The following is a 26911-nucleotide window of genomic DNA, read 5'->3' on the forward strand; positions in this document are numbered from 1 at the left end:
ATCTGAAGATGTAAAATACCAAGACTACATTTATTCAGGTGTCTCTTGTGTAAAAGGCATGACTTAAAAAAATTATTTAAGCTCTATTTTCCTTAGAGACCCATATAAATTGCATGGCCTGGAATATAGCAGAATTATCATGCATTTAATTTGGGCACTCAGTTTTTGCACTTTATTGAATTTGATGTGACACAGTGTATTGTGAATTCATTATTTTTCATCTTGCTCAGAGATGAAGATTTTTCTGTTAGCGTCATGTCATTTTAGAGTCAAGCATCCCCAGAGATGGCTTATTTCAACACATTTGCATTATAAATGAGGTCCAGAGAGGGTATGTGATTTAGTCTGCGTCCGCACAGCTTGCTGGCGACGGACTGGCATCTGTGTGTCATGGCTACCAGGCCCCTGCAGCACAGGCCGCTGGGTGGCCCACCGTACACGGAGCCTGGGTGGAGATTCAGGCTGATTCTGGTGCAAAAGGAAGCCATAAAGACATCAAAAGATAACTGTTACTGGCATAAACAGAGCCTACTCTACTCTAAAACCAAAATACAAATGGGTATTAAGTTGTTTTGCTCCTTGGGAGCAGTTTTATTTTGAAGTTATGTTTTTAGGTACATTTGAGTTTAGGCTTCCTATGTATTCTTGATGATTTGACCATTCTATCAATATAAATTATCCCATCTCTTTTTCTCCTCAAAGTCTCTTTGTTTGATATTAATATACCCACACCAACTTTCTTATGATTACTGTTTGAATGGCATATATTTCCCCCCATCTTTGTGCTTTTCAACTGTATATAACTGTTTCTGGTAGTGAACATGTTAATTGACTCTAGTTTTTTTTTTTTTACAGTCTGACAACTTCCACTTTTAAATACAGTCTTTAGTCCATTTACATTTAATGTAATTCTTGGTACACTGGATTTAAGTCTACCACGTTGCTATCTGTTTCCTATTTGATTGTATGTTCCTAGTTCTTTACTCCTTTCTTGCTACCTGTTCCCCGCTTTTCAGTTTAAGTATTTTTTAGTAACCCACTTTTGCTCTTCTGGCTATCTTTAACTTATGATATGGTTGAAGCTAGAATGTGGTAACACATAACATGTAAGAACTACCATTTCTCCTCTACTCCATTTCCCTTCCATTTCTCTGTGCTATTTCCTATTGTGTATTTCACTTCTATATAGGATATGCACTACAAAATTAAATGCTCTTATTTTTTCTTTAAATAGTCAATAGTCTTTTAAAGAAATTAAGCAAGGGGAAGAATCTCTGATATTTATTCACTTGCTATTTCTATTTTTGGGATTCAACATTCCTTAATATAGACCCATGTTTCCATTTGGTATTATTCCTGCCTGATGAGCTTTTATCAGGCTGATAAAACACAAGGACTATGCTCTATCCATCTCTTACCCCACTGAGTCCTTTATATAACATGTGAAACATTGGAGGTATTGATTTTAAGAATAAATAAAACATTGAAGGTGCTGGTTTAAAGGTTTACAGTCTGGTAAGTACTTTATTAGAAGTATAAAAACCCAAAGAAGGACCAACCCACTCCATATAGTCATATTCAGGAAAATTTTACAAAAATGGTGACATAGATCATCAATGCCAACAAACATTTTCCAAAAGGTTAAGTAAATGAATGACAGTTTAAGAAGAGTTTTAGAAAAAGATGTATGCAAAGGCACATTGCAGGAAATTGTCTTGACATACCCAGTGAGAATCTCCACTTGATGTGTGGAGAACTGGGGGGCAAATGGAACTGGGGGCTCAAGAGAAAGGTCTAGGTCAAATCTTTAAGTACCCTGAATATCACAGTAGGGACCTCGAACTTTATCTCCTAAGTACTGGGAAAGTCTTTAAGCCAGACAGTGACGTGGGAACATCTGTATTTACAGGATAATGCAGGAGCAAACCTGGAGGTAGGGGGACCACAAAGGCAACTACTCCTAGAGTCCCAAGGAAAAGGAACCAAGATGTGCAGTGGAATGTAGAGGGTGATCAGGAGACATTTCAGAGGCTCAATCCACAGGATCTGGGGAGGATTAGGCTTAGCAGGGGTGGAAAGGGAGGATTAGAAGAAATCCAATCTCCATCCAAGAGCAGGAAGAAGACCATGCAAGCCAACAGAAAAGAGAGCAGGGTCAATGGGTGGGGAATTCGGGAGCCAAGCAGCACTTGCGCTAACCACCGACTCTTCCAAGTGTGTGTTTGCTCCATTCCACATGGTAGCATTTTTCTCATCTTAAATTGTCATTTAGAGCAGCAGGGGTCGTGACGTGCAAACCGGCTATCAAAAGCGGGGAACAAACGCAACTCAGTGACAACCTGTGCTGCTTCCAAGAACTATTTATATGAGCAGTGGCAGCAGGCGATGCAGGGATGAGAAGGAAACACGGCAGGTACATCATGGAGCAGCCCGAATGCACAGGAAGGGCCTGAAACACGGGAACAGCGAACAGCGTCTGGCAGCAGTCCTGGCCACGGCTCCCCCAGGGCCAAGCGCTTTGATGGTTTATACAACAAACTCAAAACAGAGGCGAGCCTTGGCAAGAAAGACTATTACTCCGTGGACTGAAAAAGTGACAGATGATGAAATGTGATGCTAAAAAGCCCAAGCTAAGCCATTAATTCTTGTGAAGCCATTCTCCGACGGCTGGGAAGAAAAATAGTCTTTCCTATAAACTAAAACTACACTTATTATTTGGGGCTGTATCACTTTAAAGGGAGTTTTATATCAACATTAACATGGGCAGCACCAACCGTCTATTTTACACCGTGGAGTACAGAATCCTTTGTGGATTTGTGGAGAGGAAGGGGATGCTGCACGTGCTGCTCTTCCCCCAGTTCAAGGCCACAGAGGTGCTCGTCACCACTGCCACTTAACTCTACTAAGAATAAACATCACTATCCCACTGCATCCTGCACCCATAGGTAAGGCACAACGGGACATGAAGACAGTCAAGTACTCAGTGCTAATCAGCACCTGTTTTCCGCAGGCTGCTGGCCGCTGGGGCAGGGGTCTGAGTGGCAGAGGGTCTCCAGTGGGCAGGAACACCACCCACCACGTTCAGACCCCACCACTCCCAGCTCATCCTAGGTCAAAGTTTCAGATGGGAAATGGTCATTCTCCCGCCTTAGAGAAGAATACCTCCAGGACCTCTGGCCACTTCTGGGTTTGAGGTAGACACAATGTCTGACTTCTCTCCCCCTGATGGAAGACAAGACCTGGAGAAGTAACTAGGAGGAAAATTTCTGTCCAAGAAGGGCTCTCTGGGCAGAAACAGGCCAGTGCTCCAGACGGCTGGGAGCTCCACGAACAGAGGTGCCTAGATGCTGGACAGCCTGGAGGGGCACACAGTTTTACTGGGATGCCAGCAGTGACACAGAAAAAGACGTAGGACTCCCCCAGGAGTGCCCAGACATGGGGCTAGCGGCCGAACCCCCTACCAACAGGAGAGCTGAACCAGACTGAAGCCAGGACCAGGCTCAGGGCAATGCATGGAAAATGTGTCCTATACAATGATGACCACAAACAAGCATGTTGCAACGTTAACATCACTGTTATGCCACCTGAGAAGGTGTAAAGCCCATCCACTCACAACTAACTGAAAAAAGCATTTCTGTATAATGCCTGTTTTTCTGATGCAGAACCTAAGTCCCAGGGAAGCTAAGCAACTTGGCACAGTGGTTTGGATTTGACTAGAGGTGGGACAAAGAGGAACACGGAGGTCAGAATTCCAAACGCAGTGCTGTGGGACTCTAGAAAAAGGCCATGACAGAGCAGAGATCTGTTTACCTGGTTGCCGGCAGAGTACTGACTCGGGTGAAGAATACAGATGGCTCGGCTTCCACGTGCAGCCCCAGGGAGAGGTTCCTATAGTACCCTTCAACGTGGCCCGGACCTCCAGAGTATTTGAAATTCAGGATAGCTTCCAGGGTCTAAAATGATGAAAAAACGATAAGTTAACAATCCTGAAGTTGATCAGCATTCTTCCAGAAGGCAGGCCTCACCTAGGTAAGGCTGAAGAGAACCCCAACTGGGCAACTCCAATAGCTGGCACCTGCACCATCTTTCCTATGATGCCCTCTGCGTCTGCACTTACAATTCCCAGCCCAGACATGCAAATGGAAAAAGGCTCCAAAATCCTTCTGTGGCTTATAGAGCATTTTAGAGAGAAAAACACATTTCCATCAGCATCACTTAAACACAGAGATGAGGGGGTGGGGAGGGGATGACCCTTCTCTCGGAGGTAGCATATGGCTCCCAGGCCGGAGGTCAGTAAAGCTGACGAGCTACAAACTCATCAAGAGATGAGGTCACAGGGCAACTGTGGGGCCAGAAGGCCAAGGAGGTACAAGGCCCTTCTAGAAGGTAAGGTAGGGACACCTGTCAGCAAATGTAGAGCCAGCCACCACACAGGCCAGCAGAAAGGCATTAGCTCAAGGTCAATGAATTGCTAAAGGCTGAGGAAGGGCTCTAATAACAGGGAAGACCCCCTGGGAACCCAGACAAGAAGGCAGGCCCCACCCACTCTTCACCATGGACCTCCCTGGGGATACACACAAAGGACTGGCCAGGGTGCAGGACAGCAGAGGGGGCATTCCGCGGTAGCACAGGCACGGAGGAAGGGGGTCAGCAACCACTGAAGGAAGGGTATGAAACCAAAACCCCAGCCTCAACCCCACCCTCCCCTCTCATCCCCCCATCCAGACCCCTCCTTCTCCTCTGAAGCAAAACCCTAAGCTGCTGGAGGAGGGGCACCCAATGACAAGGGCACAAAGGCAGGGACAAATATCCATTCCCGGGGGGGGGGGGGGGAGGGCAGAAGCTGGTCCCGAGCCAGAATCCCGTACCAGTGCGGTTAGAGGTCCCCCACCACCGAGCCGGGCTGGAAACCCACTCATCCACAACGCCCACCAGATACTAGGCAGAAATGGGCTGCTAGGTGAGGGAGGAGCAGGGAGGCCAAGGGAGCCCAACACAGAAGACCCAGGTGCACAGCGTGGGACAAGGACAGCAGAGAAGTCCCATCTGCTCCTGCCACCAGCACCAGTGGGGAAGGAACAAAGATGTGGAAAGACCCCACCCATGTTGCTGGCATGCAGGGAGGGCTGAGGATGGAGGATGACCATTCTGGGAGGAACGCTTGGCACCCCAGTTCCCTCCCCCTCCCCCGCCCATACAAGACAACACCAGAGGAATCTGGAGCCTGTGGGGCACCCAAGTAACCATAGCAACAAGAAATCTCAAACCCAGCTTAACCCCTCACTAGAGTGACTCAACCTTCCACGTGAAGTCCTAACACAGGCATCAGCAAACTATGGCCCGTGAGCCAAGTGTGGCCTGCAGCTGGTTTCACATGCCCCGAGAGCAGTTTTTACAGTTTTAAAAGGTTGTAAAACAACAACAATGGAAAACAAAGAGCATACAACGCTGCAAAACTGAAATATTTACCATATGGTTCTTTATGTAAAAAGCTTACTGATAAACTGTAAGAAGAAAACAGAAGTAGATCTTCGTGACCATGGATGAGTGTGTGGTGTCACGGAGAGGACACCAAAAGCACCAGCAACAAGGGACAAGAGGCCAGTGTCATGGAAATCCAAGGAAGGCAGACCTTCGGGAAGACGGGCCAGAACGCCCCCTGCTGCAGCCAAGCCTTGGAAAAAGGGGTGTGGGAAAGTACCCACGTCTGGCCATCAGTTGACCGCGGGCGACGCTCGTGGAAGTCAGAGCTCACGGAGCCCAGAGAAACCAGAGAAATGGGTGGCACAGGCCACGGCCAACTGGGGCTCAAAGCTGTGCGCTCCAGGTGGGGCCTAAGCGTCCCGTCGCCTGGTAAGAGCAAAGTGAGCACAGCAGGAGCCACCTGCCTTCCTCCCCATGTTCAAGAGCCAATTATTTCGATAAACCTTCCTGGCAAGGCACAGTGTTTGGCCTCCGCTCCGTGCTTTCACTGACCTGTTTCTCCCTTCCAGGGGAAAGGCGGCCACAGCTACAGACTTTTTTAAAATGAAGAACACACCCTCTATGCGCACGTCTTCAGAGACAGGGCACCCCGAGGAGGACAGTGACTTTCCCGAGAGACTCGAGACGTGCGGAGCAGGACGGGGCAGCAGGCGGGGAGCGGGTGCAGAGGCCAGGCTCAGTGCAGCCCGCTGGCTCCCCGAGGTCCTGGGCACGCCTTCCGTCCACTCTCAGCCCGCTTCTCCACTGTGACACGGGGACAAGAATGAACACCTAGCTCAGCGCAGATTCGCTGAGAAAATGCAGCAGCAGAGCAAGTAGACGCTCATTGAAAAGAATTCCTTTCTCCCTCTGACCTCGCCATCTGATACCTGGAGAAAACATGACTTAAAATGGGAAGAAACCGGAAATGGATTTCAGTGCTGTTTCTACCCCCCCATTTTTTATCACGGTAAGATATATAAAATAAAATTTGCCATTTCGACCATTTTTAAATGTACTGTTGTGTGGCATGACATACATCCGCAGAGTTGTGCAATCATCACCACCCTCCACCCGTAGGCAGAGCTTTTTCATTTTCCCAAACTGAAACTCTGTCCCCATTAAACACTAACCCTCTCCTGCCCTCCCCCAGGCCTGGATACCACCGTGCTCTTTCTGTCTCTATGAATTAGAGGACTCTCAGAACCTCTTGTAAAAAGAACCCTAGCTTTTGTCCTTTGGGGACTGGTTTATTTTACTCAGCTTCACGTCTTCAAGGGCCGTACATGGTGGAACAGGTGTCAGAACGTCCATTTTAAAGCTGGAGCTAAACACTCCACTGCACGCACAGGCCACATTTTATCTATCTGTGGAGGGACACTTGGGTTTCTTCGACCTTTCAGCTATTGTGAATAACACTGCCATGAGCATGGGTAGACACATAGCGGTCCTGAGATGGTGCTTTCAGTCCTTAGGGTATTCATTTCTTTATATATTTGTTTTAGGGATTACCATGCCATTTTCCATGGTTGCTAGATCATCTTATGTTCCCAATGACAGTGCCTACGGGTTCCAATTTCTCCACATCCTTGTCAACATCTGTTATTTTCTGTTTCATAGGTTTGTTTGTTTTTTATAATAGCCCTCCTAACAGGTGTGAAGTGGTATCTCTTTTTGGTTTCGATTTGCATTTTCCTAATGACTAGTGATACTGAGCATCTTTTCATGTGCTTACTGGCCCTTTATTATTGTTTTTGGAGAAATGTCTGTTCAAGCTTTTGAGTCATTTTAAAAGCTCACTTCCCACACCTCTTCTTCAAGGTCTTTCACACCTAGAAGCTTATAGGTTCCCTTCAACTTCTGTACCACCAGGAATGCCTTCACTGTGCCTAAATGTGATATAAAGCCACACCTGATCCAAGAGGACGTCTACACTTCCTCACTTAAAAAGGGCTCAAGAACATATTCAAGAAAACAAACATTCTGAATAATGGCCTTGAAATGCCCAAACCTGTGAAGTAACACAAATGTCACACGGACTTTGTTTTTTTTAAGGTAAACTAAAAGTCCAGGGAGTGATGTAGTAGAAATCACCTAGGAAGGCAGCAAAAAATTCATGGGGATACATAACAATCAAGTACTACATAACAAAGAAGAAATAGTCTGTGTTTCAATTTTCTTGGGATCGGCTATGTCTTTTGCTCTGTAAAGAACCAAGGAAAAGATAGGATTACAGGGAAAATAATTTATAAAAATCAAGCAAATTAAAGATTTTGTGAAGTTATTGAGTATTACTGCCTTCCTTTCTTAAAAAACAAACAAAAAACCTCTCCTTGGCTCTATAAAATTAGAATATTTTAATAGAAAGTGGGTCGGTAAGGTAAAAGACATAGGATGCTCCAACTTTTTTTTCAATCACAAAATAATGAGAAGCAATGTGCTACTCTACCCTAAGACTTCCCCTTCTCAGAGTATGCTGCAGTCCTTACTTGGAAAAAATACTATTACAGAAATCAGTAATGGGCAAGGAACTGAAGAAAAAAAGTTTCAGTGGCTACCTTTTATTGTGCACCTACTAGGTACCAAATACCATGATAAGTCATCTACACACACACTGACTCTAATGTTCTTAAGAGTCCTACAAGGAAAGCCCTGTTTGCATAAACAAGGCTCAGAGCTGTTACACGACTGGCCCAGGCCACACGCCCAGGAAGCAGCACAACCAGGATTTAAATGCAGAGCCACATGGCTGCACAGCCCGCTCTCTTGCCATTTTTGCAAACTACTCAGAAGAGCATTCATTCATCCATCTACCCACTCACTCACTGACCCTGAACAAATGTCTACTATGTGTAAAGGATAATGGCAGAAGGCACGATGCCACCTACGGGGACTCAAGTCTAGCTAAAGACACAAGCCAGAGACATCTTTAGATAAACTGTTATATGTTACAGAGAAGTATCCTAGGATATATGGAGATACCAAAGACTATTACACCTGGAAGGCCAGGAGTTGGATAAGAAGGAACAACATCTCAGCAAGAAAGGCAGAATTAGGCAACTGTTAAATCGAAAATGGATAAACAGAGAAAAATAAAGTCTAGTTCTTGAAAATATCAATAAATATGACAATCCTCTAAGGTAGTCTGATCAAAAAAAGAAGAAACTAATTACCAATATCAAAAATGAAAATGAATGTCAGCAGAGATCCTACACACATTCAAAGGATAATAAAATAGTGCAAACAATTTAGTGCCAATAGATTCAACTTGAATAAACACATCACCAAACGGAACCAGGAAAAAATAGAAAACCTGAGAGCCTCATGTCAACTGAAGACACTGGATTCACAACTGAAAACAGCCCTCCTAAAGGAAGCCCAAGGCCAGGCGGTTTCCCCGCTGAATTCTATCAAAACCTCAGGTTAGAGACAATACCAGTTTTATACAAACACCTTCAGAAAATAGAGGAAACGTCCCCTTTTGTTTTATGAGGGCAGTCTTACCCAAATACTAAAATAACACACAGTTTACATGGAAAGAAAACCACAGATCTATATCCATCATGAATTTAGATGTAAAAAATCCTAAATTCAGTAATAGATAAGATGAAAAACACATCATGACCAAGTAAGTTTATCTCAACAATGCAAGGTTGGTATAACACCAGAAAATCAGTTAACTTTCATTCACAATATTAAGAGACTATTACTAGACAATAAAGAAAAGCCACATGATCATCTCAATAGCATCAGAAAACACAGTTGACAGAGTTCAAAACCCATTTAAGATTTTTTTTTAAAAATTTCCACAAACTAGGCATAGAAAGGAATATCCTCTATCTACAAAGTGCACCCATGAAAAACTTTTGCAGTTTAAAACCACATATCATGGTAAACTAAATGTTCAGATTTTAATCTGGATTAAGGCAAGGACATAGCTGTCATTACTCCTATCAACATTGTACTTGAGATCCTAGCAAGTTCAATAAGGTAAGAAAAAGAAATTAAAGGCATACATGCCAGAAAGGAAGTAAAACTGTCTGCTCACAGACAACATTATCATGTACCAAAAAAAACCAAAATCTTATAAGGAATCTACTAGAACTCTCAGAAATTGCTGGTGTTAATATAAAATAGCACAATCACTTTAGAAAACAACTAGTCAGAATTCCTTACAAACTTAAAAAATTAACATATTATTCAGCAATAAAACTCCTACCAAGAAAAATAAAAAGACCTATCCACACAAAGGCATGTATGTAAATATCCATGGAAATTTTATTCATAATAATCCCAAATTGGAAATAACCTCAATGTCCAAGAAGAGGTAGGTTACTAGATTAATTGTAGTACATCCATAAAATGGAATACTACTCAGCAACAAAATGGAACAAACTACTGATATACACAACATGCAAGAATCTTAAAAACATTATTCTAAGTGAAAAAGGCAGTACGCTATACTACATGCTTGCTGGAGATGCTGGAAAAGGTTAGTCTTTAGTGACAAAAAGCAGATCAGTAGTTGCCTGGGGTTGGGGGCAAGAAAGGATTGACTATAACGGGGTCAGGGAAACTTCTGGGGGTAATGAGAATATTTTACATCGTGGTGGTGGTGGTTACATGGGATATACATCTGTCAAAATTCGTCAAACTGTACAGTTAATGTGGCTGCATTTTATAGAAAGCAATTTATACTCAAACTTGGTTTCTGACCATTTATAGGCACACAATCACTTGCAAACATTAAAAGACTCCAAGTAACAATGTGGGCCACACTCATGGGGGACTGCTCATGTCTCAGTACAAACATGCTATATCAGGATTCCCAGGTTCTACAGCAAAAACCATCAAGTGAAATTATGATTTATCACAATTAAAACTTCACATGATCTGGGAAAAGTCATATCCTTCCTCTAGTTCCCCATATCCTCATCCGTAAAATCAGAGTTGTGCCAGATACTACCTAAGGTTCTTACCAGTTCCTAAACAAACTATTATTATTCATTCTGTATTACTGTTTCATGATTTCTAATCTAAATAAGGCTCTTGCCAGAGAGAAACCATCACCCTGTACAGTATCCTAATTTATATGTCTAAGATAGAGATCTCTAATTTTTAAAAACCCTAATTGGACCTGTCACCACAGATTTCCTTCTGCTCTATTTCTGTGATAGGACATAAGATTAATAGCTGTGATATGATCCACTTAATAAGTCAAACATTCAGGACCAGAGGTCCCAGCTGGGGTTCATTCCCAAGAGACCAGACCTACGGTTTACTTAAGGTCAATGAAACATACAAATGAAAGCCATACCATTACTTTCCAGTTAATTAGCACTTTCAGCCAAAGTCTTTCTTCAGTGTTAATTATGCCTTAAAGACGCCAAGTGACTACAAATTAAATGGTACATCCCCAATAATGCAGGAATGGGCAATGAGCAACACCAGCCATCAAAATGGCTCGTACTCAAGAGGCACAGCAGTCCCTCGGTGGCTGAGATGGGTTGGGACACCAGGTTCACATGGAGGGGGATGTGGCTGGGACCATTAAAAGACCAAGTCAGAAATCTGATTTTGGGGAACAAGAAAAGCAGCCATTTTCACATCTTTTTTTGTGAAGTGTATGTTGATATCATTTGACCTTTTTTATTAAATTGACCTATCAGTCCTTTTTCTTCTAGACTTATAGGTTTTATATATTAAGGGAATTACTCCTTGCCTGTGATATAAATCACAAATATTTTTCACAGTTGGACACTGTCTTTGGCGCTGTTTATTTGCCTTGCAGAAATGGTTACCGTTCTTCTAGTTAATGCATCAATCTTTTACAACTCTTGCACTTTTTTTTTATGGTTCCTGAATCATGGTTGGAAACACCCTCCACTCTGAAGTTATAAAATCTAATTCTGTTTTCTTCTGCTACTTTAAAGTTTGTCTTTGAAACTTTTAACTTCAATATTATCTTAAATTGACAGAAAAGTTGAAAGTACAAAAAAATTCCCCATTACCTAATGCAAAAATTGTTCACATTTTATCCCACTGTTTTAGAATTCTCTGTCTCTTTCATAAAATATATAGATAAATATAAGATAATGTCTGCAAGGTTTCTCCTCTGTTTAGTTCCTATTTTCTCCTAGTAATCAATAAGTAATTTGTGTGGAGATGCTTTGAGAATTGGTAAATACCTTACTCCTCATTAAATTTTCACCCACTAGCACAGCATCCACTGATAGTCTTCTAACATCATCATTCATTTCACATTTATTAGATGCCAATCTACTGTAAGAGATTTTTCTTCCCCATTTATTTGGTTAATATCCACATGGATTAATGGCTTCTTGTTCTATACAATGGGTTATAATCTGTTACGGTCATTACTCATGCTGACACGCAGACTATCCCCAGTCTGGCATCTGTTCGAGCTAGCTGCTGTGTCCTGTGACACGCCCTCATTGATCTTTAAGCAATTCCTTACTTTATGGAACAACAGGATGTTCTGGGATCATCTCATATTTTTCCTGCCCTGGAAACTAGCCATTTCTCTGAAGAAGACTGGATCATTTTTGTGGGGAATGATAACAAGAAATGGGTCCTAGATGTGCTCATTGCTACTAAGATGCTCTTGCTCTGAGGCTGAGGCGCCCGCATATGCCTGTGTCTACATATGCACACACACATATGTGCTCATACCTATTTCTGTATCTATTTTTATATAGACACAGGTGTGTGTGTGTGTGTGTGTATATATATATATATATATATATATATATATATATATATATATAGATAATGATATAGAAATCTCCACAAACTGGGAGTTCATAGTGAAACCTCAAGTTCCAAACTTAGACAAGATTCATTTGAATCTCCCCCCTTTCCACATGTGTATCAACCTTCTCTAACTGTGAGAAATGGAGGTCCCATCATCCTCAATGTATTTACTCAACTGCTCACATACAAGATACACAGAAAGTGGTGTCGTAATTGCTAATACATACTATTACAAAGAGCAAATCTACCAACTGAGGTCTGATATTTGTCGGTACTTCCTTTTTGATGTAAGGTGAACCTTACATACAGGGAAAGTATACAGCCAAGTATACAATTAAGTTTTGATAAATATATTCCCCATGTAACTATCAGCCTAACAAAGATACAGAACACTTCCACCAACCAGGGAAGCTCCCCTGTGCCCCCTTCTAATCCAAGACAGACATTCTCATGGGCAACTACTTTTCTGAAAATTTTTACCACGGATTAGATTTGCCTTCCCTTGGATTTCACATAAATAGAATCATATAGTATGCTCTCTTTTATAGCTGGGTTCCCTTGTGCAACATGTCTTCCAGCTTCATCCACGTTATTGTGTAGATGGATACAGATCATGACAGATGCAGATATATATTTTTTCATTGCTCAGTAGTATTCCATTGTAAAAATACACCACAATCTGTTTATCCATTCTCCAATTCATAGGCATTTGAGTTGTTCCCAAGTTGAGGATAATAAAAATCAAACTGCTATAAAAAAAATTCTTGTGCAAGATTTTTGTGGGTATATATTTTCATTTCTCTTGGATAAACACTTAGGATTGAAAATGTTGGGTCATTATGACAGATGTATATTTGATTTAATAAGATCTACAGTTTTCCTAATTAGGTTTACCATTTTATACTCCCACTAACAACATAAGAGAGTTCCAGTTGCTCCACATCCTTGCCAACATTAGGTGTTGTCAATTTTTCTAAATTATGATTATTCTGGTAGATGTGTATCTCATTCTGGTATGAATTTATGTTTCCAGTTGGCTAGATCTTATTCATGTCCGGGTTGACAAGAGTGCATATGGAGAACATCTCCAATGAATAATCAACAAACACAGGATGCAAGTGGACGGACATCCAACCCTGGCTCATGTGTGCTGCTAGGTGAGCAGACTACAAAAAAACAGGAACAAAGCAGAACACACAGCAACTAGTTCAAGAGAGAGGTGGCCATCCTCATTCAAAAACACCCAGTATCAAGCATGACAGCGGCCTTGGGTAGGGCCAAGCAAAAACACTAAGAAAGGAGAGAGAGATCCACAAAGTAGTCTTGGTAGGAAACAAAATGTGCCAGTATCTCCTCACTCTGTCAGATCCACGTAGCCCATTTCCACCTTCAGAGTCAAGTGAAAGGCACACCTCTCCTCCGTGGAGGCATGCAGTATCCTGTGGCCCCCCCACAGGACACAGCTCAGTGCTTCGGAACAGGCCTGCTCCCACCTCGACTGTGGTCCACAGAGACAGAACTCAAAGCATTCCAGCATGAGGCCCTGGCACCTGGTACTCATGGAAAGCGGAGTACATCAGTGTGGAAGAGAGAAAGAGCTCAAATCCACATCTCAGAAGCCTGGCCCCAAACCAAATGCACTATGAGATCTCATCCAACGTTAAATCTGTGACAAGTCTGTCTTTGATCTCATTAGCCCTGGCATCCTCCCTCACACTGCTGCACCTTCATTACGTCCCTAATAGCATTCTAGCCTTAGAGAGTGGAATCACAATCCCTCCACTGCCAGTGTATGCTGCTGCTCTAATAGGCACGGGGCCATGTGGTCTGTTAACCAAGGCGGAAAACGTGGAGTTCATTTACTCAAATGGTTGGAATGCAATTAGGGCTTTACTCAAGAGAGGTACAAGAATCAGAAAGGCTCAATTCACAGAGAAGGAAGGATACTTTTTTGTTAATGAGGACTAAGTAGCCAGGTTCTTATTTTGGGGAGCTGTAAGTATACCAGATAAACATTGGGAGGGTCTCCCAGTATACTATGTACTTCCCTGAATGAGTTTTTTTTTTTTTTAAAAATGTAACTATTGGGCGCCTGGGTGGCTCAGTCGTTAAGCGTCTGCCTTCGGCTCAGGTCATGATCCCAGGGTCCTGGGATCGAGCCCCGCATTGGGCTCTCTGCTCTGCAGGAAGCCTGCTTCTCCCTCTCCCACTCCCCCTGCTTGTGTTCCCTCTCTCACTGTGTCTCTCTCTGTCAGATAAATAAAATCTTAAAAAAAAAAAAAAAAATGTAACTATTATCCACTTTTTTATAGGTAAGGAAACTTAAACAGAATGATTTAATGTGCCCAACAGTTAAATAGTTAAAATGCCAGCTATATTTAAGTCCAAAACTTATGTTCCAGTCATTAAACCATGGAGTGTGTTCAACTTTTCCTTCCCTAATTTTCACTTCCATGTTTTGACAAAAGACTTAAGGATGTCTGTGCGTATGGAAGGTTCACAGCAGCAGCTCACTGATCCATCTCCTTAACAGAAAGCCACACGTTTATGCTATCATTCCAGCCCCGTCCCTAAGACCTGATGACGAAGGTCAGAGCACATGGACTGGGACGTGTTGGACACCTGCTCCACCCAGGGCTGCTCTGAACTCTGGAGACGTGGACACAAGGTCCATCGCTGATCTCTGCATTGACCTTTTCATTTAACAACTGCATGGTCTGCCCATTGAATATGATTCCACCCATCACAAATCTAAAAGGTCCATCTAGGTTGCAAACAGAAAATTTGTGATCAACAGATAACCCTGTATCCATCTTCCAGGAGCAGGAACCCACTAACATCAAAATCAAATGCAGTGATGCTAACACTAAATATGTTGTGGAGTCTGCAGCTATCTTGGAATGTGTGATACTCACCTCAAGAGTGGAACCAAAGGAGTTGCCATCTCTTCTTTCCCCTCCTGAGGAGTCACAAGAAACATGCAACTCCCTCAAGATTATCAGCAGTGCCTAATCTACCACCAGCTGCTTTCCACCCAAGCTCCCCTAGTCAAGATTGCCCATGACAGTTATGGCATGGTGGAGAGACTCATGACCTCAGTGCATACCAACATTGCTTCCCAGAGGATGGGGTGACCCCTTTGACAAAGTGTAGCTTGATGGCCTTGCTCAGAACATCATGCCTGCATCCACTGACACTACCAAGGCCAGTGGTCAAGTGGCAAGGTCATCCCTGAGCTGAATGGGTACACACTGGCAAGGCCTTCTTTGTCCCCCTGCCAAACATGTGGGGGGGGATATGATCTACTGTCTAGAGGTGGCCAATTCTGATGACATCAAGAAGGTGGTGATGCAGGCACTAAAGGAGTCCTTGGAAGGCATCCTGGCTATGAGGAAGCCCAGGACTCCTGAAACTACAATAAAGATATCCACTCAAAGGTAGAAACCTTTGATGCTAGGGCTGGATTACCTTCAATGGATATCTTGTCAAGCCAATATCCAGCTATGAATTTGGCTACAACTACATGGTGTACCTCACAGTCCGTATGATCTTCAAGGATGACCAGCCCCAACAGCAGCAGAAGAAAATAAGCCCTCAGCCACTGGGATTCCCTGAGCCAGTTCCACTCCCCACACACTGGGCATCTCCCAGACAGTTTCCATCCCTGGGCCCTGAAAAGGGGATATTAGGATCAATACCATGGATACACCACACCCAGCAGGAAAAAAAAATACACACATGTATATATAGTGAAATGTCAAAATCACTAGAGTCCTGTGAAATGATGAGCTCTCACTCAGTACAGGTATTCCAACAGCAAGCAGCTAATGGAGCCACATGGCACAGCAAAGATGACCTCAGGAACCTCTCGAGCTCTCCCTCCTGACAACAAAAATTCAGTGATCTTAGCTACAAAAAGTCAGAATTAAAAAGTGTTCTTAGAAATAATCAAGTCAGCAACCTTGTTGTTTTGTTTTACCTGGAGAACCCAAGCTCCAGAAAGGAACAGACAACTGACCTGACCAAGGCCAAGGCTCATGTTCAAATCTGGCCCTTCCTTTGACACCAACCCCGTTTGGAGGGGATGGAGAGAACCCTCCACTGGGCCCTTGCTCAAGGTGGTCCCATACAGAGAGGCCCCCAGGAGAGCAGTAATATCTCTTCCAGCTTCTTGTCAGGGAAGCAAAACAGAAAACATCTTAGAACAAGCTATATCGGAAGAGGGAGGGGTTGTAGACTAAAGTATGCATTCTTTATCAATCAGGAAAAAGAGATGATCCAGAAATCATTATTTGGTAAATATGGAACGTGTATTAGATGATGTCATAGCACCGACATCCTATTTCATGGGTGTGACAATGGTCCCACGGTTACTGAGGGAAAGCTCCCTGTTCTCAGGAGCCGGGGAAGACAACTGGAAGGGGAAACATCGAGTCTTCAGTTTACTTCCCACTGGTACTTCGCTTACCCAGGAGGAGCAGGGGAAAGAGTATGCTTATTAATTGCACCATCCTTTCAACTTCATGTCTGAAATTTTTCAAAATAAAACACTCAAGAAAGTATTAACAAATCAAGGATTCTAGAGCCTGGACTCCAGAAATAAAGAAGAACCTGTGAACTATGTAACTACCCGACAGAGCACATACGTGCTGGAAGGATGGTCCCAGGTGCTCCCTAGAACAGACTCCCAACACCCCCAGGAAAGGCCTCGGCGTGGCTATTCGTACTTCCCTTTGCCCACTGAGATACCTGGGGCTCAGCCAGGCTTCAAGGACTCACCCCAGGCCCCAGGGCCCTAGAGGGTTCCGCTGGACTCGGAGCCCCAGGCCTGTGCTCTTGCCCCTGCGAGGCTGTCTCCTCCAGGGCACAGACCCTGCTGAGAGTGGTCAGTTGGGCAAGGGCCTGTTGCCAAAGCCGGACGAGGCTGCTCAGACCACACGGCAGTGAGCGCGGCAGAGCCTCCCGTCTGAGAAGGCTTGCTTTCTCTGGAGCTGGGGCTGCTGCGGATCGAACTTATTTCTGCGGCTCTTCTCGGGGATTCAACAGCTCTTCCAGTCTGTGGCCTTGGCTTCTTTCCCACCCCAGAAAACTTTTCTTTAAACAGAAAACACAAACTTCCTGCCTGTTTGGCCAGCGGGGGCCCTTCTAGGCCCCGCAAGCCAGGGGCCCCAGTGAGCAACTACCTCTCTCTGGACCTCGGCCCTTTACCCCCAACAGTGGGAATCAACTTAACCACTGCTTTAGGGAATACCCTTCAGCTCAGCTGCACCAGAGGCCCCCACCTAGAGCCTCTCTCCTATCTCTCGGGTGGATGTCAGTTGTCTCCACCGTGGACTGAAGGTCGGGACAGAGAGAGAGGGGTTCCTGCAAGCAGCAGTGACAGCAAAACCCGTCACCTGTGATTTCTTCTTCCACTCTATAAATTGCTCCCGTTCCTGAGATCCTACAGAACATCTCAACTTGGCTGACAGGAAAGGAAACTGCCTTTTAATGACCATCTATTACAAAACATCGATTCAGTTTTATTTATTCATCGTATGGTTTAAGCCTCAAAATCTGTCAGAGAAGAGCTCAGCCCCATTTGACAGGGGAGCCAAAGGAGGCTGAAGGAGGACTAGCTAGCATGTCCCAGACCACACCTCTGCAGAGAACTCTTATTTTCCGTTCTGGGGCTCCCACATGAAGGACTTGCCCAGAGTTGCCACTCACCCTCTCCATGCACTAGCTCACAGAGAAGTCAGGAGGGTGCAGCCCACGGGGTAAAGAGACCAAGACTGCAGCAGCCAGATACAACATGCCTGCAGCCCGGCCACCCTGAGGCCCAAGAGGTCAGCACCTCTGCCCCCAGCACACCTGCTGCTTGAAGCTCTGCCCTGGGGCCTCCATCCGCATCCCTGGAGAACAGACTTAGGCTGCTGAGCCCCCACCCATGTTTCTGATTTGCAGGTCAGGTAGGGCCTGAGAATTTTCATTTCTAGAAGATCCCAGGATGCTGAAGCTGCTGGTTCAGAGACCACACTCTGAGAACCACCACCTGGAGATGGGAGCTAAAGGCAACGTCCCTAACTGGAGAGATGCAGGGCAAGAACAGGTCCTGAGGGCTCCGCCCTCTCCCCCTCCCCTCCAGGAGCCCTGCCAGCCCGCCCCATGGGTGAGAACAGTAGTCCTCAGCTCTGCCTGTGATGACACAGACCCTCGAATTATGTGGAAGGCAGCAGTGAGCCCAACCCAGCTTCTCCCAGTAGGTAAGCAGACCCTGCCACTCTCACCCCTGCCTCTCTGCTGTTCTCCACGCAGATCGTGCAGGCAAGGGCTCACTAAGAACCCTCTGGAACCCTGCCACCCACCTGAAGATAGCCAGGGTTGCCAGCCAAACACCCCCACCCCTTCCACTGCTCCTTGGTAGCCCAGCCGAGGGCCGCAGGCCTGGCCTCTCCAGCACACGTTTACCAAGCACGCACCCTGCGCCGGACACCGTGCTACCCGCCCAGCTGGGAGAGTACAAGGAGAGGGTTCGGCTGTTCTGGAAGAGGCTGGAGAAGAGAGGAGACCAGGCTGAGCGGCTGTGATGTCTGAGCGCAGCTGAACGCAGGCAGGCGCTAGGGAGGGGAGATGGGAAACAGACTAGCGGAGGCCCACGGGACGGCCGGCAGGCCAGCCAGAGCCTGGCCCCAGCCCCTTCAGGGCCAGGGAGGAGGGCTGAGCCACGGTAACAACAACACAACAACAACAAGGGCACGCGGGCCAGGATGTGTGGCGCCGTACTTGGACAATAACTCCCCAGACACCACCTTGGCCGCGGCCCCGCAGAGCCTCTCACATGCCAACAGAGCAGCTGTGTCTCAGTCACCGGCACGACGAGTCCCAGCGCTCGTCAGCGACGGGATTCAGTCCCACATCTGTCCAGCTCTGAGGTCCTCGCCAGTGCAGACCCCCAGCACCACTGTAAAAACAGGCGCGGTGACCCATTTAAACTTCGGGTCCCTCCCCCGGAGTCCCAGGCAAGGTGGTGCCCCCAGCGCCCCGGCTCGTGCACCGAGTCGGTGAATGAACAGAATACCTTCAGCATTGGCATTAAGGGCTTTCAGAGGATTATGGCTTCCTGGCCTCTGGGAGAATAAATCTGTATTATAAATGGAAACCTTATAGTCCTGCAGATGCTATTTTTAATGCACAGCTGTGTAAGAATATTACCCCTTGTGTGCTAAATATGCATTCCTAATTACACTCACCTAAGATGTATTCACTCAGAAGACTAAGAATAGCTAAATAATAAAAATTAGAGTAACATTCTCTGTCAGCTGAAAACAGTAAAGCCAAAGGTAAGCTAGAATTAGCGACTAGTAAGTCATCACAAAAAATCATTAGTATTAAAAACAAAAGATGCAGAATGTGGGCAGAGGACTTCACCCACAAAACAAGAGCCAAGTCGCCACCAAGGCACCGGACTCCCTGCTTCACGTGAGTCCTTGCCTCTCGTCACCCCATCACCAGCACAGATGCCAAGAAAAAGAAGGGAGGAGACAAGGCATCTGAAGGGGGAGACTGATGGTCAGACGGCAGCTCTGCAGTTCACGGGCTCGGTGACCCAGGCAGATGGCATCACTGTGCCTTGGGCCCCTGTGTGCACGATGACAGTGTACCCGCCCGAGGGGCACATGTGAGTATTCAACGAGGATGCCAGTTAAACAGTCACAGGCTCCCGCCACTTCCACCTCACTGCCTAACAAAGACAGGCACTCGCGGACTTCTGGGGGACAAAACCCACGGTGTCCCAGGAGGAAGCCCCAACGTGGTGAGGAGCCCCAGACTGGTTATGTCCCTCACCTCATTCCTTCCACCGAACGGTCACTCGGAGTCAATATTGGTCTATTTAACCATGAAAAATGAAAAGCAGTTATCACCAAGACTACAATTTGAACTAAGTTAATATTCTAACGGGGTTGACTGTCCACAGATCGGTTGTCCTTCTTAAAAGAACAGTGGAATTTTAACCAGAAGGAAAAGAAATCTGGGACTGGTTCTAGACAGGGTTTGTGGGGCTCACATGGATGACAAGCCCACGTTCTACCTAAGGAGCACCTGCATAAGACGTTCCAGGTGCTGGGAGATGAGGCTAGAAAGACAGGGGTGGACGGCCTGAGAGGAACGCCCCCCCCGACTCCTCACAGCCACTGGGCCCCTCTCTCCCTGCTGCCTGCCCGGCCTTCCAGCCAAGCCCGCGGGGGTTCTGTCACAGCAGCTGCAGGGCCGGGGGGCGCAGCGGGAGCTCCTGCCGTCCACAGCCTTGGAGGCCTTTCCAAGGTGCCTCCCGCAGAAACCAGCTGACAGAGGGTTTTCAGACGTCGCGCAGCGCACACCTGCCACAAGGCACGAAGTCTGGGAGAGGCTCAGAGAATGATACCTGACCATTTACTTTCTAAAGAACGTAGGAATGAAGAACAGGAAGGTTTATTGTTCAATGCCCCCCTCACCCATTTCTAAGTTATAACTGCTTCTATAACAGCTCTAAGTTACAAGTGGTTTTTTTGAACCTTCATTCTGAGCTGCAAATGAAAAGCTGGGTTCAGGTCTGAGCTCCACCAGCAACAAGCCTGGCCGGAGTACTTCATGCTGTTCTCTGGACTCCAACTTCCTCATCTGTAAACCAGGGGAAATGTCCCTTATTCCGTAGGCTAATTGTGAAGAACAGAAATGTGTACAGAACAAGCCAGGAAAGGTGCCCACCACATCTGAGGGCACTGCTCTGTTCTCTGGCAGAACTGGCTGTGAAGAAGGAGACAGCTCCTTGGTCTGTGTTGGAGAAATACACAGAGAACAACAGGGATGATGCTAACAGTCGCACTTTCCCGGCACCTGGCAGGAGACATGTTCGCACACTCTCGTGTTAGCCCGTGATCCGGGCATCACACTCCAACCAGACCCCAGCGGGAACAGCGGGACACACCCCGTGGCGGTGCACCTTACAAAGGGACACCAGTGGGGAAGAGGTCAGGAACTCCCTTTCCTTGTGTGCTAACTGTCCAGATGGCCAAGAGAGGAAAAGACCAGGAGAAGGGGTCCTAAGCTGAGCTCCCAGGGAGGGCGGGGGGTCACCCCAGGAATCAAAAGGCCATCAAGGGCCAGAGGCACATGACCAGCTATGGGAGACCCAGCCAAAGCCACAGGCCCCCAACCGGAACGCAGAACAAGGCCATGTATGGAGCCCTGGCCACACGAGCCAACTGCATCTTCTTAAATGATCCAGCAGGAGCTGAGCTTGAAGGCCCTCCCCCCGAGAAGCCCCTCTCATGACCCTCCTGGAGACAGACACAGCGGTTTTCAGTGAGCTCTGCATGAACACCGTGTGTCCCTGAGCAAGGCGCCCGTCTCCCAGTCTAGCAGAGGCGGCCAAGCACCCCGACGTCACAAGGTGGCACAGAGAACGTGTTCAGTGAACTGTCATGACTCAGGAGGGGACGAGGACACAGACGACTCTGCTGTCCACACAGGAGTGCTTACAGCTGTAGACACAACCTCACTAGGAGCCCTGCAAGAAATGCACTTTGACACTGTGGGCCCATCTCTGCGCAGCCCGTGGGGGGCCAGGCTGGAAGACCAGGAAACCAGCACCACTGACCGTGGGCACTGGGCCCAGAGCCTGGTCTCACATGGCTGTCAGATACCAGGTGTCAGCTCATCAGATTCTCACAGCTGCCCAGGAACTGCGGACCGAGGGCTCCACCTGACAGAGGAGAATGCCAAGGTTCAGACAGGTTGCTATCTACAGCTCGAGTGTGGAGGGACAGAGTTTTCACGGATCTGTGGCCCAGGAGGAACATTCTGTCTACCTCCCGAGCTGTGCTCTCTCCACTGAACCACACTGCCCGGTGTCCCAACCACCCAGCACCGGGCGCCACCAGCACAGGCCAGGGAAGCCGTGCCCCACTGTGCAAAGCAACTCCCTAGCTGCCCCTCATATAGCCCTGCATCGGGGGCAGGAAGAGGCTGGTGTACAGAGGAGGGGACCGAGGCTTGTGAGCTGAAGGGACTCAGCCGAAGCCATAAAGCCAGCCGGAGAGCAGAGTTGAGCGTGGAGGGAGCCTGGGGCCCACAGTGCCGCACGAGTGGCCGGGCTGGTGGGCACTTTTGCTGGGTCCTCAGCATCTGAGAAATCTGCACTCCTCTTACTCGGGTCTCCCATCAATGAGTCTGTATCACCCTCTCTCTGAGGGCAGGAATCGGGTGTCAGTGATCTTTTGTAATCCCAGTGCATGGAACACAATCGGAATTCTAGAAGGTTTACCCAGAGGGAGAGATGAAGAGTGTGAGGCAGAAGGAAGGCAGACGTCCGATCTGCTTGCAAAGCCACCCCAGACCACGCAGCATCCCCACCCATACTCCCGCCATTACAGGATTCGTCCCACCGCTGCCAGTTCACGCAAGGAGGGTTCTCACAGGACCACCACCCGACTTGCTCACTTCACAGACGTGGAAACTGAGGCTCCAATAGGTAAAGTAAGTTCCCTCTAAGTCACACAACCTGTGAAGGGCAGCACCACAAGTAAGGCGCAGGACTCGGGGCTGCTGGCCCGGAGTCTGTCCCAGTGCTCGAGGCTCCCAAGACTTTTGGCAAGAAGAGGCAGATCCTCTGACTTAAAAAAGGAAGTGCTCCCTTCCTGAGCTAAATGGAAAAATCAATGAGCTCCAAATCAGCCCTGCCATTTGCCTGAGGAAGTGGAGCTTGCAAAGGTTACTTGTCCTGCAAGTGGGCTCCTGTTCTCTTAACAGGGGCCCTGTGGACGGCCCACAGAACTGATGGCCCACATGTGGCAAGAGACAGCCTCCAAGAAAGCTGACACTTCCAGTCAAGCCTGCCATCAAGCATGAAGATGAATGTGACGGTGCAGCCTTCAGAGACCCCCAGATTATTTCTCCAGCAGCCCAAAGAGCAGGCGGAGGCTTCCTCATTATGCTTTCTTCCCTCTGCTCATCAATCTCTGAAAACGTCAGCTGGAAGAGGAGGACAAGGACTACTTCTTCCCCCACTGCCACACCCGGGGGGTTGACCCAAGGCTGGACATGACAAAGGAACACTATCAGGGAGTTACCTGGCGTCTGTTGACACGCTGCATGCTTGGCAGCATGGAGGGTCTCCCACGGAACCCCCAAGGTAACTCTGAGATGGTAGCTCCATCCCTCCTTGCGCGGATGGGAAAACCAGCGGCAGCGGCTCCTCCCCCCCACTGCCACCCAGTCCCAGCACCAGACGGGCACCGAGCCAGCAGTGGAAGCTACCTGCTCGACCTGTCGCGTGAAACCCACAACGATGGCTGTCAGACCACGTGCGGAGCAGAGCAGGGGCGAGTGGCCTGCCGGCCGAGTGTACAAGGGACATACAGAGACCGGAGTCAGCAGCCAGGCCCCTCGACCTGAGGTCTGCATCACGTCAGCAGGGGGACTGGGCAGCAGGGACCTCCGTGTGCACACCAGGTGGTCATGCACGGGGTCAGCTCGGGCGTGACTCCCCGCGGTGCCCCGGGGAGTCCTAAAGATCAATGAGGAACTCCTCCGAGTAATAACGGGAGGTTCCCTTTAACGCTGTGGTGGGTCTGGCACAAACCACGCTCAGCAGGTGCTGTGGGTGCAGAGCAGGGGAGTTCAGGGCCTCCCATCAGGGAGTCAGGGAAGAAGGGGATGAACGTCTGTGAAAAGCCTACTATGTGCTACACAAACATCCTGTCATATAATCCTCACAACAAACCTCCATTACAGATGAAGAAACTCTGACCTCTGGCCTCTGCTAGAACTCAGATGTGTCTGAACACAAGCCTGGGCTCCTTGCACTCTGCTCCTGGGACGGCCTGCCAATCCCAACCCTCACCCCTGTACCTGCATTTGCCCACCCAGCCAGCCAGCTGCCCCCACCATCCTCTGCCCCATGTGAAGGGGATTTGCCTCTGTTACTGCGGGACCACCTCCTCCTGTGCCCTCTGAGGCTCGTGGCCCCTCACTGGCTCTCCCAGGGACTCAAGCCACCTTCCCCAGTCCCCAGCACATTCTACCTGGGGCACAATGAATGCTCTAGAAATATGTGTGGAGGGGGAGGGAAAGGGGAAAGGAGGAGCGACAGGAGGGTGGGGGACAAAGGAAGTGATTGGTCACGAGCCTGCAGTCTCATCAGGAAACACTGGACAAGAGGAAACTACCAATAGCCCCAGGAAGGAAGAAACCATGCCCGCCACGCAGACTGCAGATGGAGGCGGCCACAAAGCCCCCACGCGCTGGGGGGAGGTGCCTGTGTGCCCCTCCTCTCTCACTGACGGGCTAGGACCCGTGAGAGCAGGCCCTGGTTGCTATCTTCCATCTTCGACTGGTGTGGACACAACCCCGTACACAGGGACTGGGGGCCACTCTGTACAAGACGCTAACGACGGGGATGTGCTCTGGTTCTCGACAGCTTCCTGAAGTGCACGAGGCATTAGGGACCCGTGGCGGCTAGCAGGAGAGTTCGGGTCAATCACTGCACACCCTTCCCTCCCTGCTCTCCCCACAAGACTTGAAGGAGCAGGTGGGCCTTTAAAAATGGAACCACAGAGCAGAGCGAGAGGCCCACGATCACTGCGTGACCTGCCTAGATGGACGGAGTGGCCGCTTCCAGCCTAGAGTCGGCGCCCAGGGGTTCCTGGCGGCCCTCTGTGGCCCACAGTCAGTTTTCTCATGGTCTGCTCACCTCCCTCCCACCTGAGATTCAGTCTCCCTTTCCAGACCAGGGGGCGAGAAGGCGTGGAAGCCGCACCAGCCAAGGCCTTCCAGAAGCAAAGGCTGCCGGCTCCCACCCGTCTATACCCGAACAGTACAGTGTGGCTTTTTTTTTTTTTTTTTTTTGCCTTTAAGAACATGAAACAGCATATTATCAAGAAAAGGGAAGCTGTATTCACCAGAGATTTATACCAAACGGCGTATAAAGGACATTTATAATTATTTAACGGTAATTAATTAGGATGGTTCCTTCTCCTATGAGATAGAAATCACTTCATGGTCCTGAGATCCTTCTGGGGAAGCATCTGCAGAGAAGAAACTCAAGAAGAGCACACATTTAAACTCATTAGCAACTAAACATTTCTAATTCTCACATAAGAGCACAGCATAAGTATAACTGTGTTTCCAATCCAAATACATCAGCTGTGGTTCTTTTCATTGTAATCCAAGTATGAGAACCAGAAGAGGAGGGGAAGGTGGGGGTGCGGAGAGACACCCTTCTCCCCTGGCAGCTCTTCTCAGCACAAGGGACGGAGGAAGGCTGGCGGCCGGCAGGGAAGCAAGGGGTCACCAGAGGGACGGGGCAGGCTCCGCGAAGCGCTGGGACTGCATGCACACCAGGTGAACAGCCCAGAGGTTTCAGGATGCTAACCCAAAATCACCATAGCAAATACAGAGCACGTGAAGGTATCTCAGCACACAGTATTGCTCCGGAGGGCGGCGGCTGGGGGACGTCCGGGAAAAGAAGGAAATGTAGGAAAACCTCTTCAAATGTGTGAAAAGTACAAGTCAAGCCTGAGCAAAATTTGCCCAATAAGTAATGGCAGTGAGGGATTCTAGCCCACAGAATACAACCGAGATCCATGACCTCCTCCCGACAGTGAGTAGATGGAGCAGGGGCATCCCATTACTACAGAAGAGTCCCCACTGATGAAAGGAGGAGGTAGGGTGGAAATAGAAAAACTACCATTTGGCAAATCCTCTGTCACAACCACCGAAGGTGGAGGACTCTCCAGCGGGCGCACGCGCTGGTGAAGAGATGAGAAGCAGCTATCTACATGGTCTCCGCATGCCTCCCACCGCAGTTATTCATTGCAAAACGAAAACAAGTAACTTCTGAGCCATCTGACAGACCGCACGATGAAGGTCGCCATCACCAGGAATGAGCCGGAAGGACACCACGTGCCTCGTGGCGAGCACACATCCCTCGGAGCTACTCCTGCCGAAAATGCCTAGCCTCCCTTTCATCACCAGCAAGTATCAGACAATCCCAAATTGAAGGGCATTCTAAAAAAAAAAAGGCCAGTCCTCTGCTGCTGTCAAGACCATGAAAGACAAAGTCAGAAGGCCTGTCCCAGGCCGAAGGGGATGAAGGAGGCCAGGCCTGGCGCCTGACCAGTGACCGCTGGTAAAGGAAAATTCCGGACAAACTGGAGTAAAGCCCGTGGTCCTGCATCGAGGTTAATTCCCTGTTAATCATTCCACTGTGGGTACAGAGGACATTCGCATTTGGAGGAGCCAGCGCGAGGGCCGGCAGAAATTCAACTATTTTTGCCTCTTTTCTGTCCATCTGAAACTATTTCAAAATAGGTAAACAATTAAGATAAAAGTTATTTAAAAGTTACACAATTTTTCACGGCAAGCGAGGGACAGCCACAGCAGTAAGTAACATTTACTGAGCACTTGGTGGTGGACACCACGCTAACCACGGTTCCCAGATGTGCTCATTCATGCTCACCCACAGTCACGGGCAGCATTCCCACTTTACAGATTAGGAAGCTGAGGCAGAGGGGGGCTAAGGCTCTGCAGTCAGTAAGCGGCAGGTCACAGTGCAGGGGAGCGAGGAGGAGGTCAGCCCCCAGCTAGCGCGGCTGGTGCACACCAGCGACCCCCCCCAGCTAGCGCGGCTGGTGCACACCAGCGACCCTGCCCC

The 26911-nt window shown here is 47.8% G+C and overlaps 1 protein-coding gene across 5 annotated transcripts in view; it reads right to left on the reverse strand.

The window, feature by feature from the left end:
- TRAPPC9 (trafficking protein particle complex 9) overlaps positions 1 to 26911 on the reverse strand; it is a 542203-nt gene that overhangs the window by 203708 nt on the left and 311584 nt on the right. For all 5 annotated transcript variants that reach the window (XM_032415641.1, XM_032415640.1, XM_032415638.1 and 2 more), the window contains one exon: positions 3811 to 3953. In XM_032415641.1, coding sequence (XP_032271532.1) covers positions 3811 to 3953 — 143 coding nt within the window. The remainder of the gene's footprint in view (positions 1 to 3810; positions 3954 to 26911) is intronic.

The sequence above is a fragment of the Phoca vitulina genome, unplaced genomic scaffold (assembly GCF_004348235.1).
Source record: "Phoca vitulina isolate PV1807 unplaced genomic scaffold, GSC_HSeal_1.0 scaffold18, whole genome shotgun sequence".
NCBI classification, from domain to species: domain Eukaryota; kingdom Metazoa; phylum Chordata; class Mammalia; order Carnivora; family Phocidae; genus Phoca; species Phoca vitulina.